The sequence below is a fragment of the Fistularia commersonii genome, chromosome 28 (genome assembly GCF_037954325.1).
Source record: "Fistularia commersonii isolate RoL2024-O1a breed Wild chromosome 28, RoL_Fcom_v1.0, whole genome shotgun sequence".
Classification (NCBI taxonomy): domain Eukaryota; kingdom Metazoa; phylum Chordata; class Actinopteri; order Syngnathiformes; family Fistulariidae; genus Fistularia; species Fistularia commersonii.
Genome location: NC_141311.1, coordinates 12,420,811 through 12,436,107, shown reverse-complemented (window position 1 = coordinate 12,436,107; position 15,297 = coordinate 12,420,811). Strand labels below are relative to the sequence as shown.

Sequence of the window (15,297 nt, the reverse complement as noted above, 5' to 3'; positions counted from 1 at the left end):
CATGTTAAAAGACCTTAGCTTCCTGAACAGGTATTGGAAGGAAGTGAAGTTGAATGTCTGAGTATCTCCACGCACATGCCCAGTACAATAATTTACTTCCATTAATCAATTTAGCAAGGTGGCACAACAAATGGGACAAAGAAATAGAAGGTATACATAGTTGTGTTTTGTGAGTGAGAGAGCGCTAGAGCAGGGAGTGTGATGTTCAAAGTATTTGAGTGGGTCATTCAAATAAATTGTGCATCATACATTTTTGCTGTCATGAAAAAAAAAACCTGAGAAGTCACTGTTCCCATAGCCTTATCCCCTGTTTTACATCAGATTTTTTTTATGCACATTGCCCACTTCAGATTCAACTAACTTTGACAGTCATAATCAGGTAATGAGAACAGTAGCTGCCAGTGCATCCTGGCTAAGCAGATCTTCATTATTTTGTGCCATCTCTGCTAAATTATTGATAGTAAAACTTATTTTTGTGATTCCCATAGCAACACTAGCATACTTGACAACAGTTAGCCAGTGTAACTTGAATTGTGTTGTATGTTTGAGTAAACCTTGCAATCTGAAAGACTTTACCACCTGCACAGCATCCACACTGTCCTTTTCAGACATCAGGTTTCATCAGGAAACCGTCTCAAAAAAACGTTTAATTGGAAAAAAAAAAGGAACGAAAAGCAGTGCCTCGGAAGAGCCCGGATATACAGGACTGTCTCAAAAAATTAGAATATTGTGATAAAGTTCTTAATCCTCAGTTATGCAATTAAAAAACAAAAATGACTTTTTCTTGATATTCTAATATTTTGAGATCAGATTTTTGAGTTTTCTTAGGATGTAAGCCATAATCAGCAGTAGTAAAATAATAAAAGGCTTGCAATATTTCAGTTGATTTGTAATAAATCCAGAATGTATGACATTTTTGTTTTTGTAATTGCATTACAGAAGATAAAGAACTTCATCACAATATTCTAATTTTCTGAGACAGTCCTGTATGAAATTGATATGATGTGTACAGGTTGAATGCACCAAGACAACACGATTATAGAAAAAGCATAGTCACAAAAGTGTAAACCGAAGGTAGGAGAAATTATGTCATTTAGTCTTTTGATTCAGACTTTGATAATAAGCTCCTGGTTTTCAGTCATTCTACAAACCACCAGCATAGGATGGTGGTTTGCAGGATGACTCTGGTGACAAGGAAGATCAAGAGGACAAAGTGGTGGAAGCTGAAAAGGGAGGAGTGATGTATGGTTTTCAGGATGGAGTTGAGAAAGGGTCTGGTTGGTCAGGGTAAGCTTCCAGATGATTGGACAACAACAGCTAGTGTTCTCAGGGAGACAGGTAGAAGAGTACTTGGTGTGTCATCTGGAAGGAAAGTAGATAAGGAGACTCGGTGGTGGAATGAGGAAGTGCAGGGGTATATACAGAGAAAGCAGTGCGTGAAGAAGAAGTCAGATACTGAGAAGGACCGAAGAGAACAGACAGGATTACAGGGAGATACAATGTAAGGTAAAGATAGAGGTAGCAAAGGCAAAACAAAGGGCGTACGATAACTGGTACGTTTCGTTGGATAGTTGGGAGGGTGAGAATGATCTATACAGGTTGGCGAAACAGAGATAATGATGAAGAGGATGTACAACAGGTCTGGGTGAGTAAGGATAGAGAGGGAAATGTATTGACAGATACTAGAAGAGTGATGGGAAGATGGAAAGAGTACTTTGAAGAGCTGATGAATGGGGAAAATGAAAGAGAGGCAAGGGTAGAAGAGGGGACTATTGTAGACCACAAAGAAGCACAAATTAGTAAAGTGAAGTGAGGAAGGCATTGAAGAGGATGAATAGTGGAAAAGCAGTTGGTCCTGATGATATGCCTGTGGAGGTGTCTAGGAGAGGCAGCAGTAGATTTTCTGACTAGATTATTCAACAGGATCTTAGAGAGTGAGAGGATGCCTGAAGAATGGAAACAAAGTGTGATGGTGCCTATTTTTAAGAATAAAGGGGATGTGCAGAATCGTGGCAACTGTAGAGGGATAAAGTTGATGAGCCATACAGTGAAGTTATGGGTAAGAGTTGTGGAAACTAGACTGAGCAGAAGTCAGCATTGGTGAACAGCAGTATAGCTTCATGCCTCGAAGGAGTACTACAGATGCAGCATTTGCATTGAGAATGCTAATGGAGAAGTACAGAGAAGGCCAGGGGGAGCTGCATTGTGTTTTTGTAGACCTGGAAAACGCATAAGACAGGGTGCCAAGAGAGGAGCTTTGGTATTGTATGAGGAAGTAGAGAAGCAGAGAAGTATGTTAAACTGGTACATGACATGTATGCTAGCTGTGAGACAGTGGTACGGTGTGCTGTGGGGGTAACAGAAGTTGAAGGTGGAGGTGCAACTCCATCAGGGATCAGCTCTGAGCCCCTTCTTGTTCGCAATGGTGATTGACATGCTGACAGATGAGATTAAACAGGAATCTCCATGTACTATGATGTTTGCAGATGACATTGTGATCTGTAGTGAGAGCAGAAAACAGGTAGAGGAAAATCTAGAAAAGTGGAGGTATGCTCTGTAAAGGAGAGGAATGAAAGTTAGTTGCAGCAAGACAGAATAGATGTGTGTGAATGAGAGGAATTCAAGTGGAACGATGAGGCTACAGGGAGTGGAGACTAAGAAGCTGGGAGAATTTCAGGTACTTGGGGTCAATAGTCCACAGCAATGGAGAGTGTGGAAAAGAGGTGAAGAGACAGGTCCAAGCAGGTTGGAATGGGTGGAGAAAAGTGTCAGGGGTACTATGTGATAGAAGACTATCGGCCAGAATGAAAGGAAAGGTGTTCAAGACAGTGGTGAGACCAGTGATGCTGTATGGCCTAGAAACTGTTACAATGACGAAAAGGCAGGAGGCAGAACTAGAGGTTGCAGAGATGAAGATGTTGAGATTCTCTTTGGGAGTGACCAGTATGGATAGGATCAGGAATGAGTCTATCAGAGGAACAGCACATGTTAGATGTTTTGGAGAGAAGGTCAGAGAAGCCAGACTGAGATGGTTGGGTCATGTACAAAGGAGGGATAGTGAATATATTGGTAGACGGAAGCTGGAATAGGGTTAGAGGGAGAAAGTTGATTCGCTGTGGCAACCCCTGAGGGCTAAAGCCGAAAGAAGAAGTGTCTGTCTCTATTCCACCTACTACTCAAACATCAGGCTCCTTTGTTTATTCTTTTTTAAAAGGGAATCCATATTTATCAATTGATGTTAAGCCCAATTTAATGCAAAATTATAATTGACATTATTAAAGATTCAAAAAGCAAACTTTAATTTTTTGTGTGTGCGGATGAAGCTGTGGGAGTGAAAGGGATATGCAAAGGTTTTCCTGTTTTATTCCAATATCAGAAACCTCAGCTAATTGCCTGGCTTCTTTCCCTCACCAAACGTTTATGTTTAGATGTATGTCACTTATTAAAGCTAGCTTTAGTTTAATTTTTTCTATTTGACCTCACTCTGGTTCAGTGAACCATTATATATGAGCTAAACTCAAACAATTAACCGTATTTTGTAACATTTTCTTGTATTTCTGTGATCTCACCCAAGAACCGTCAGTCCCATTGGATCCAATTTCTTCATCCAACTCTTCATCTCAGATCATTCTCAAGTGGAAACCTCCAAACGATCCAAATGGCAACATCACTCACTACCTTGTTTTCTGCCAGCGGCAGGCTGAAGCCAGTGAGCTCTACAAGTTTGACTACTGTCAGAAGGGTGAGCCACTTTATTTAGAGAGTTTCTTTTAGCTTGTTTGTGGTTTTGTGTCAGACTGTGTGTGATGGAATAGTATCACTTTTTAATCTTAAACAAAAAAATCAACAAGAAAAGGTTACTCACCCTTTTAAAGTTTACACTTTCCTGATCTTATAAGTACAGATCAATAAGTTGTCCTCTTGACATTTACTAATATGGGTCTCCTGGTTAAGCATAGATGTTAGTTTACTGACTAGAGATGTCAACAGTTGAGAAAATCCGTACCCAAAGTAGCATATTAGTTTTCAAAGCCAGTTTAAAAGGTATTTGAAAAGAAGACTATTAGGATTAGATTAGAAGAAGATTCGGAAAGTGGGATGCCTATAGACAGGTCCAATGAAAATTTCAAAACTTTTGTTCAGCTTTGCGCAGTCCCACAAGCCCATTCACAGATCTGATCATGGCTGGTACTCCATCTGTAGCGATTGCAGTTAGTTTCTGTATGACCAAATTTGCTTTCACAAATATTGCCACCATTGTATCTTTCACATTTATGCCAGGGGTTCTGTCTTCTAATGGCACAATATCAGGGAGCTTTTCTTTTATCGCACAATCATTTGGCACAAATCACACAAATATTGCCAGCTGAGGCTTGTCTTGTATGTCACAACACTTATCCAATGCGACACCAAAATACTCACGTGCCTCAAGGTCCATTATTAGTATTATACATATCAATATCCAATTGACAATCATAGATGTAGCCCTCTGGTATGTGTGTAGTCAGGTGTATAGCAGGGTATAGTGCGTAAGATGGCTACCGTAATTTCCGGACAATGGGGTGCGCCCGACTATAAGCCAGACTGGCTAAAAATGAATAGATAAATATGTGTACATAAACAGAGCGCACTAGTCTATAAGCCACAGGTGTCAATGTTATAAAATGAAATATTTACATCGAAAGATGTTACATAGAAATTTCTTTTTTAAACTTTTAATTAAGTACATCCCAGTAACATCTTAAAATGTGTACTGGAAATGCTTTTTCCTGCACAGTGCCTGTAACACGGCTAATGAAAAAGATTAATAATAAATTTGTCCTACTTCAGCCTCAGAATTTCATGGTAATTTCATTGGTCTGATGTGAGGAGGCTAAATGTTTTGACAGCTTGAAGCTCATTAGGCCAAAAAAATCATAAATTAGCTGCATCATTGTTTAAGCCTGTGTTCAAAGCATGTGAAAAAAGTTGCCGCTTTAAGTCCAGAAATTACGGTCTGAATCTTATGTTATAGCATCCCTCCCTTTTCCCTTGGCTGATTATGTCATACTCTGTTCAACCAGGGATGAAGTTACCATCACGGGTGCCAACTCAAGTGGACAGTGATGAGGAGCAGAAATGGAACCAAACGGAGGAGCAGGGCCAGACTACACGATGCTGTGCATGCCCCAAAACAGACAAGGAACTCAAGAAAGAGAAAGAGGACTCAGAGTACCGAAAAGCCTTTGAAAATTACCTTCACAATGAGGTCTTTGAGATAAAGTAAGACATTTTCATAAAATAAGTCTTTTGCGATTGTATATGCACATACGTTTTGTTGCTTGTGTATGCACATACATTTTGTTGCTATATCCTCCTTAAAAACTGTTTTACATTGTAAAACAAAAAAGTTGAAATAAGCAATTATTTGTTCACAGCATTTACATATCACGGTCACTACATTAATTAAAGTTACAGATAGCATCTTATTTATATTTAAGTAATCCTGAAGTTATAGGGATTCTGTTCACCCTGTCTTTCAGTTTCACCCATTTATCTGTAGTAGTGACAGACATAAATGCTATTCAATCCTGAAACAATTTGTGGAGCCCTGTTGAATATAATGCCTTATGTTGTGTTAATTACATGCATCCTGTAAAGTCTGAATTTATCATTTCTGTGTAGACGCTCAAGACAACGGCGCTCTGTGATGGGCATTGCCAACAAAACACATCCGCTCACCACTCCCCCTACCCTCTCTGCAAGCACACACATTCCTGACGAAGATGATGAAGAGACATTTGAAAGCACAAAGATAGTAGTTACTGTTCACGCAAAGGAGTCCACTGTCATTTCAAATCTGCGCCACTTCACCAGCTACCAGATTGAGGTCCATGCTTGCAACCATCCTACCGATCAAACCCGCTGCAGTATGGCAGCATATGTCAGTGCACGCACAATGCCTGAAGGTGAGGATGGCCATAATTTTTTTTTTCTGCTACTAATAAGAGTGGGTTGAACCAGAAGCATACATCATCATCAGGATCAAAAGTTAGATTGACGTGCCGTAGAAGCATGAAGAGTTGAGAACGAAAAAAAAACATTTTTGTTCACCTTTCATCCAATTTATCTTGAAAGATACCATTGAAAACATAGACAGCACCCTGGAAAACATAGCCTCTGCAACTTGGATAACAGGGTTTTCTACATTCATCCTCATGCAGCCAAATATAAATAGCAGAACTCTGCACATAGCTCCTGGCAGCATTTGTCAACCAGATTGAAGACAGACAATTCTGGTCATAAATGGGAGAATGATTACTTATTCTATGGCAATGATCCCAGTAAATCTGCTATATTGTGCCGCAATATCATATAACATGTTTCAAAAATATGTGTACTGTATAAATACTTGTATTTAAAGTAAGATGCATGAAACCATATCAAACTTTGTCCATTGCAGATAAAGCGGATGATATTATGGGTCCCATAACTTGCGAGGTGTCTGATATGTCAGTGCATATCACATGGCTGGAACCTGCAGCCCCCAATGGCATGATCATCCTTTATGAAGTCAACTACAAGAGATTGGGAGACAGTGAGGTGAGGAAACATACATTGAAATGCTTCAATATATTCTAATCTTCAGGAATCCCTATATAATCTAGTTTTTCATGTAAAATAACAGCTCGGGTGATAGAAGCCCCTTCAGGATAACATGGTTAAATGCAGTGAGCAATGGATAAATAAGAATCCTTAGCAGTTATTCCTTATGTCTGATTTGGCCTAATGTTTCCACTAATGTCATTTGATTAAAAACACTAATGGTTTCAACATCCCACCATGTTTTAGTTACTATACAGACAGGTCTGATGCTGCAGTCAGTTTTTCTCTCAGGAAATTGAAACAACTCAAATATTTCAACCTAGGAAGCAAAACCCTTTTGTGTTTTAAAATTGCATATGAAACTATGTCCTGTTAAACATGTCTACGTGTCATTTTAAGTATTTAAAATATAAAAATCAAGTTTAACACTCCTTAATCTATGTTTATTCCTTTATAGGAGCTGCACCATTGTGTATCAAGGAACATGTACAAAGTGACCCGTGGCTGCAAGCTGAGAGTGATGCACTCAGGGAACTACACAGTGCGGATCCGTGCCACCTCATTGGCTGGGAATGGTTCCTGGACTGAACCGTCTTACTTTTACGTCCAGGATGCAAGTAAGTCTCTGTAAAATGTCAAAATGTAGTGAGGTTAGTAGAAAACAATTTGATATCGGAACAAAGTTTTTTTTTTTTTTTTTTTTTACAAGACAGACCATTAAACTATTTTTGAATACAAGTCCATAAAAGAAAAAATGTGTGTCTATGTCTCCCATCTATCAATTCAATATTGTATCTTTATTGTTTTGTGGTTACTTGTAATATATGATAAGCAGCAGCGGCTAAAAGTAAATATCAATGCAAAGAGCAGTAAGTGTCACTAAAACTTGTAAGAATGTTTTATGATTCCAATTACTTCAATATTATGGAGTGGACAGCATACAGTTAGTTAATAGCCTATATGCATTTGTTGTATCTGCTTTATTATGCGTTTTTTTCACTCTCCTAAATTCAAACTCCATTTTTGATCAATTTGTTGAACAGCAGATCCCCTCAACATTGTAAAGATTGTGATTGGACCAGTTATTTGCTTCGTATTGGTCCTGTTTGTGGCCGTGGCCGGATTTGTCATGTTCAAAAAGAAGTAAGCAATTTCCAAACTGACATTTGTTTTTTGTTTCTCAACATTTTGCCATCATTTCTATATCATGTTTTCTTTCCTTTCTTTTTTTTCCTTTTTCAGTCAAACTCCAGGACCAAGTGGTCCCATTTATGCCTCCTCTAACCCAGAGTATCTAAGTGCCAATGATGGTAAGCAGTGGGTTGACATGTTGACCTGGAGGTCCTGGACCTACAGCATCCTTGACTCAGGCGCTTCGAGTTTACAAAAAAAAAGTTAAATTTTAATTTAAAAAATAAATTTTGACTTCAATGACAACTTCTTTGTGAGCTAGCGGAAGAATACATTTGTTTGGGAGATCTGGTTGTGGATTCTGTCCCAGCATATGCTCTTTGGGTACCGCTAATTTTGTTTGCATCCACTCACTATGGAAGATCCGACTCGCGTCGAGAATCATCATAGGTCAGTCTATAGGAACGGAACCGAACTGAGGACCCCTTGTAATAATACTCACCTTTACACCATATAATCTGAAAACATATTCTCATCAGAAACAATATGGATAATTAAATAGATACTTACATAGTTTGGTTGCTTTTTCTTTTCATTGAATGCAGTGAATGAAAATACTAAATTTTCATTATCATTCTTGATCATTAACTTGATGGATGTCTATCTGTTCACTTCTCAAGTTTCATGTTAAACATTGATTTCTTCACTGAAAACCTAAATAAGACATACTAGATAAGACCTACTTCCCTAGATGGAATTCTAAGGGACATTGTTCTTTACCTTGTTGGAGTCTGTGACTTTTTTAATGTTTATCTACTGATGTGCCTACAGTGTATGAGGAGGATGAATGGGAGGTGCCAAGGGAGAAGATCAATATTCTGAGGGAGCTCGGTCAGGGTTCTTTTGGCATGGTGTACGAGGGCATCGCTAAAGACATCATCAAAGGCGAGGGAGAGACACGTGTGGCAGTGAAGACGGTGAATGAGTCAGCCAGCCTGAGGGAGAGAATCGAGTTCCTGAACGAAGCCTCGGTCATGAAGGCCTTTAGCTGTCACCATGTGGTATGCAGAGACAATATCCACACTTTTCACATAAATACACTGTGGCAGTCATTGTATTTGCTAACTGTGGGCTTGAGCGCATGGGAGGGTATTGATTCTGAAACACACCCTTGATGAGACTCTGTTTATATGTTTGAATATTTAAGCAAACCATAACAAGATAATCCATAAATGAATTAAATTAAAACAGCCTGGGCGTCCCAATTTGCTGCACAATTAGAGTAATACGTTTCCCAGCATCCCGTAATCAACCTTATACATAGTGAAAGAGCAACTTGAAAACATAAAAACCCAGAAGAGTTACAAATGTTTGAATGTTGAATAAAAGCTGACGTGGAAACCATGAAAGCACTGAAAGTCCTAAGAAAACACATTTTCATACAACAAAAGGGGAAAAATATTGGTAATTAAAAAGAATAACTGTTCTGTAGCTCATATTTGTTTTTTATCAAATATTAAATTCTAAATTATCTTCCTAGATTCCATATAAAAGTAATGTGAAAGACAATTTGAAATCACAGACTATCAGTAGGACAAAGAAATAAACTTTAGCGTAAAAAGACATGAACACAAAATAACTTTATGAAAAACACCATACAAGTTTTTCTTATTTTTTATGAATACAAAACTGGCACAGAACAAAAATTAAAATGTAAGACAACATTCTGATTTAGAACAGTGTGTTCTCAACAGTGCCTCTCACATTTAGTGTGGAGTGCAATTTTTCTGTTTTCCATTGTCCATGATGCACAATATGAAATGTGCTCTAGGTGCGTCTCCTGGGTGTGGTGTCGAAGGGCCAGCCAACTCTGGTTGTGATGGAGTTGATGACCCATGGAGACCTAAAGAGCTACTTGCGGTCTCTGCGTCCCGACTCTGAGGTAAAAACATCAGTCTGCATGATACAGGGTTACAAACTGAATCTTTTCCAACAAAGCTGTTTTGTGGTTTAGATTGACTTTGAACATGTACATCTCTTTTTACTGTTCCATTTCATGTCATTTTCCTCCACATTTTTCTTAATGAAAGGCATATCGCTGCTTAAAATCTTTGTAAAAGATTATACTATTTCATTAACATATTCTGCTGCTACATTTTTGCAATCTTTTGCATACATAATAATCAAACTTAATTTCATCACTTCACACACTGATCTCTCAATATTTCATGCTTCGAAATTCATTATGCAATTATTTGTAAATACACTTAATTCAAGTGTCACATAAGCTAAGAAGCCCGTTGAAGTTCTGCTTGGTGTTGAACACAAAACCGCAAAAGTGCCTTAAAACCGGATAAGAATTTGAGTGACAATTGTGTGTAAATTTTTAAAATAAAATAAACAAAAAAGTAGATCGTGACCAGTTGAGAACAAAATGTTATTCAAAATTAAAATGTCTGATGTTCTTCAGAACAACCCTGGGCGTCCACCCCCCACCTTGAAAGAGATGATCCAAATGGCTGCTGAGATAGCAGACGGCATGGCTTACCTTAATGCCAAGAAGTTTGTCCACAGAGACCTTGCAGCCAGAAATTGCATGGTGGCTCATGACTTTACTGTCAAAATAGGAGGTATGTTTCTATATGACATGAAAACCATTCAAAACAGATAAAAAGTCATAAAAGTAAGTACATCTACATTTAAGTACAATACAGTTTAGTTTTTTGTTGTTGCTAATGTTTTGGGTAATTTTGGTGGGTTGCTATAGCAGTGAACCAAAAATTATACATTTCAGAATTTGAGTACAATGTCTATAGCTTAAAAAACTATTATAACTTTATATAAAACTAAAAAGTGTACAGTCAGCTTTTTTTTTTTTTTACAACTTAAATACAGACTAACATAAAAGATACAAAAAAAGATCTGAGAGGAAAATCTGACAATTGGCCTTGTCAGGAACGATAAGACTTTGAAATGTTTACGCAACTTTTACTCATAAATGACATCCATGCACTCCCATTTGTTACTACAACTGATTGGATTAAATGTATGAACTTGAAAATTAATGTCTTTCCAGACTTTGGCATGACCAGAGACATCTATGAGACAGATTACTACAGGAAAGGAGGAAAGGGCCTTCTTCCTGTTCGATGGATGGCACCTGAATCGCTGAAGGATGGTGTCTTCACAGCTCATTCAGACTGTTGGTCAGTAACACTCGATGTTTTTTGTTGTAGTTGTTCTGTTCATACAACTATAGCGTTCAGATATATTAATGAGGATTGAAGTGAATCCCAATAACAATGGAATAGCAGTTTTTAAAGATTAACAATCCCAACACTTATCCCACTGCTTCCACAACAGCTGTTACAAAACTATGGTGAAAAGCACAAAATCCAATCCAAATGTCAAACCGTTACTTAACTTTTAAAGCTGATATGAAACAGATATTTGATATAATAGAGGTCAAGAACTCCGTACTACAATAAATACATTGAAACTGTGGTTATCTTGTCCTCTGGGGACAAAAATGTGTTTTTTCTACAACTTCTAAGTTCAGCAACCTGGGTTTTCGTTCAGACACTTTCTGAAAGGCCCTGATCTTCTTGTCTGGCAATGTTTTCTATCCCATAACACATCTGCCCTCAAGTGTTTAAAAATGAGCTTACTCTGTCAAGCGTAATTGACCTGCCCTCATTCTCTCTGTGTTTGCTGTTGTCTCTCCTCACTGGTTTTTCAGGTCCTTTGGGGTTGTGCTGTGGGAGATAAGCACCCTGGCCGAGCAGCCATACCAGGGCTTGTCAAACGAACAGGTCCTCAAGTTTGTAATGGATGGGTGCTACCTGGACCGGCCAGATAACTGTGCTGACAGACTGTGAGTAGAAGACCATGTTCCATATCAACATTATATCAACGTAGCTTTATGCATTTTTTTCGGATTACCTGAGTCACATCAAACTCATTTTATTTATCTTGCCCCAAATTTAAAATCTGCTGCTGTGGACTTCTGCTGAACTGACTGGAAAAGAGAATAAATGTTGGCAAGAGTCGACAGTAGAGCAGAAATAGAACAATTAACAATAAATACAATGACAGGATTATTTAAATAAAGCAGCAAAAAGCTGAAACATCAGTGTGAAAGAAGAAGCAAAAAGTAGCTAGAAGAAAAAAATGAGGGATTGAAACCCATATCCTCAATCAAACTGTACAATTGATAATCAACTGAAAAAGGAATGTTATTTTGATTTGCTGTTTTAAGTGGAATGATTGAGGGACTGTCTATTAGACATGCTTTGAACAGTCAACTTAAACCAGGACTCAAAATAATTTTAAGTTACTGTTATATTTGCCCAATTGTATGATATGGTCAATTCATGGGTTGAGAGTTTTTACCACCTACTATTTAAAACAATCCCTGTGCGATAATAGACAGATACTCAATTGTATTTGACTTCCCACTGATGTTAAAGTTAGTAGGAGTTGAAATGCAATCTGAAGCTGGCCCCAGCTTGACTGGCCTGTATAATCTCCACAGGACACATTTAGGATGCGTAGGGCTCAAATTGATACAGTTCACATTGTCTTCCACCAGTTCTGCTTCATGAAGAGTCCTGCATTTCAAATGCACCAAATGATTTTTGTTGCTCTACTTGCCTTTTCCCAGTCAAATTATACCTGCGAATATTCCATTACCTGCTTCGTAGTATTTTTTACAAATGGATGCAGTGGGTATGTCGGTTAAGGTTTCGGGTCTCATAGTCTATCGTTGTCAAGTCTTATCGTGGCAGCTGGACTTTGTTCCATTCCTTGAAGACGTTAAACCTCATAAAACGTCAATCCTGTGGGTAGATTTAAGAAAACAAATACATTTGAAATAAAATACATTTCTGGCCAAAGGAATTGCTTTGAGAGGATTATTGATTTCACACTTATTATCCTCCAACAGACACAACTTAATGCAGATGTGTTGGCAGTACAACCCCAAGATGCGTCCCACCTTTCAGGAAATCATTGAGATGTTACGCGACGATCTGCATCCATCCTTCCAGGAGGTCTCCTTCTTCTACAGTGAGGAAAACAAGCCGCCAGAGAGCGAAGACTTTGACCTGGACATGGAAAACATGGAGAGCATCCCACTGGACCCATCATCCTATTCCCAGAGGGAGCAGTGCTTGGACAGGGACGAGGCCTCCTCCATGGGCCTGAGGGGCAGTTATGAGGAGCACCACATCCCCTTTACACACATGAATGGGGGAAAGACCAATGGACGAATACTGGCCCTACCTCGGTCAAGTCCCTCCTAATATACTCCTCATGTGCCGCATACATACATTGATGCTATAGATTTAAATATATTTTTGTTTTTGTTGTCATTTTTATAGATTTCACTTTAATCACTCTCTTCAGAGGCCCCTCAGTGCATATCTCAGGACCTTTTTTTTCTCCTCAGATGCCACAAACACACTACAGTCTGTCCATTCACGGACTTAGGAGACACTTTTTTTAATTTAGAATCATCTACATCTGTCTTGTTCATGATTATAGTTTATATTATACTGTGTGTATATGTATGTATGTATGTATGTGTGTGTGTGTGTATGTATGTATGTATGTATGTATGTGTGTGTGTGTATGGATGTGTGTGTGTGTGTATATATATTGTGTGTGTACATATATAAATACATATATACATATATGTATGTATATACGTATGTGTATATATATGTATATACATGCATATATATGTATGTATATACGTATATATATGTGTGTATATCTGTATATATACATACACACACATATATATATATGTGTATAGCCAAGTTTGTGCGAGACCAGATGGATTCTGAATTCAACTGTGAAACAAACTCTGCAAATAAGAAGGCTGCTAAACCCACAGTCCCTTCCCATGTCCAGACTGTGACCCTGTACCTGACTTCGATAAAAGGGTTCATCCCCAGTTGCAAAGTTTTGAGAAAAAAGTGCCCTTCCATTTTGTCTGTGGCCAACGTCAGTTGTCATGGAACTGTTGCTGAGTCTCTCTATGTCAGTGATAAACAGACAAGGAAATGAAAATGAAAGACGATGGGATCTCTGGATAGTCAAAGACGGTCCACCTTGAACAAACTCTTATCCACTGGAGAAGCTGGTTGAAGTGGCTTACCTCCTCACACTCTGCAGTATTCCACAACAGCACACAGGATAAACATGATTATTGTTGGGTTCTATTTCTATTTTCTCTTTTCTTTTTCTTTTTTTTAATTTATTCTGCATCTTTTTTTTTTGTTTTCTCATTTACAGCTGAAGGATATTTAAACTGTTTTCAAAAACATATTGGCAAACGAGTTCCTCAGACTGACCAATAGCTGCTTCTTTTAGTGGATATAGAAGATAAAGTATATAAAAATATATATTATTAATGTTTTTGTACATAGTTCATAAGCTGTCATTCTTGAGGTATTTCTGGTCATAGAAAATGTTTTTACATGTTAGTCTCTTGTGTTTAATTTTTCTAATCCAGAGAATCATACTAATTAGTTTTTGGACTCATGATCAACCAACAGCACTTGGTCTTTTTGTGATGTGATGCCCTTACGTTTGTGGCATCCTCAGCTCAAGGTGTCTGCCCATCATAACAAGATCAAATAAAATGTAAATAACGCAGCAAGATGCATCCAAGAACAGACTCTGGCAGTGTTTTTTTTTTTTATTCTTATGGATTGTTTTTCCTCTTGACAATTTTATCTATTTTGTGTTTTAAGAAAAGGAGTTATGTTTTGTGCTCTAGAGCGAGAACAGGTTGAGGGTACTGGTGTGCAATCAGGCCATGTAAACAAAAAAGTAATTTGAATCATTCAAAATAAACCGAAGGAATTTATTCACTATTGGAGAAAAAAAAATACATTTGTGTTACAAAACTGACACGCCTTCTTGGCATGACCATTTAACTTTAAACACAAGGTGGATGTAACACGGGTGTGACAAGTGCTTACCATTTTCAAATTTTGACTTGTCAAACTGGGAGATTATAGTGCATGTAAATGTACTAATGGCTTCACCTCGTTTGATGATATTATTCTCAGAAGCTGATGTGACGAACTGGAATACCAAATGGAAAGGAGTCATCGATCAGGTGCTTTTAATCTTAAGTAGCCTCTTCCAGATTAGTTAACACGAATGTGTGGTGTAAAAACAGTCGTTTGAGGTATGATGGCTTGCATGTTACACATAATTTTCATCATGAGAACTTGTGTCAGTAAATTTTGATGAGACATTGATTTGAAGTAAACAACAAGATTTAGCCATGATCACAGAAATTGCTGCCCAAAAGGACAATGATTACATGTAAAAATCCCCATAAGCATGCTGATATTTTTTAGACAAATGCTGGTGGTGATATGATTGGTATAATCTTGGTAAGTTGTGTTTTCAGTCGTGACAAGGGAACACATTGAGTAGCTACGGTACGATGACACCATCTGCTGGACCATAATGACCATCAGAAACTCTAAAAGTTGGGAGTCTCCAGTCTACAATTTTTTACCCCATGTTATCTTCAGATGTTTTTTAATATCACTTACT

General features: G+C 38.0%; 1 protein-coding gene across 2 annotated transcripts in view; it reads left to right on the top strand.

Moving 5' to 3' along the window:
• insra (insulin receptor a) overlaps nucleotides 1-15,073 on the top strand; it is a 57,647-nt gene extending 42,574 nt beyond the window's left edge. Inside the window, exons 9-21 of one of the 2 annotated variants that reach the window (XM_086175557.1) lie at nucleotides 3,575-3,742; nucleotides 5,064-5,262; nucleotides 5,665-5,948; nucleotides 6,443-6,582; nucleotides 7,043-7,202; nucleotides 7,632-7,728; nucleotides 7,828-7,895; nucleotides 8,548-8,777; nucleotides 9,548-9,658; nucleotides 10,187-10,346; nucleotides 10,793-10,922; nucleotides 11,456-11,590; nucleotides 12,662-15,073. In XM_086175557.1, coding sequence (XP_086031683.1) covers nucleotides 3,575-3,742; nucleotides 5,064-5,262; nucleotides 5,665-5,948; nucleotides 6,443-6,582; nucleotides 7,043-7,202; nucleotides 7,632-7,728; nucleotides 7,828-7,895; nucleotides 8,548-8,777; nucleotides 9,548-9,658; nucleotides 10,187-10,346; nucleotides 10,793-10,922; nucleotides 11,456-11,590; nucleotides 12,662-13,019 — 2,240 coding nt within the window. In that variant the 3' untranslated portion in view covers nucleotides 13,020-15,073. Of the gene's footprint in view, nucleotides 1-3,574; nucleotides 3,743-5,063; nucleotides 5,263-5,664; nucleotides 5,949-6,442; nucleotides 6,583-7,042; nucleotides 7,203-7,628; nucleotides 7,729-7,827; nucleotides 7,896-8,547; nucleotides 8,778-9,547; nucleotides 9,659-10,186; nucleotides 10,347-10,792; nucleotides 10,923-11,455; nucleotides 11,591-12,661 lie in introns of both variants that reach the window. The other variant, XM_086175556.1, reaches the window with a different exon arrangement.
• Nucleotides 15,074-15,297: the final 224 nt, after the last annotated feature.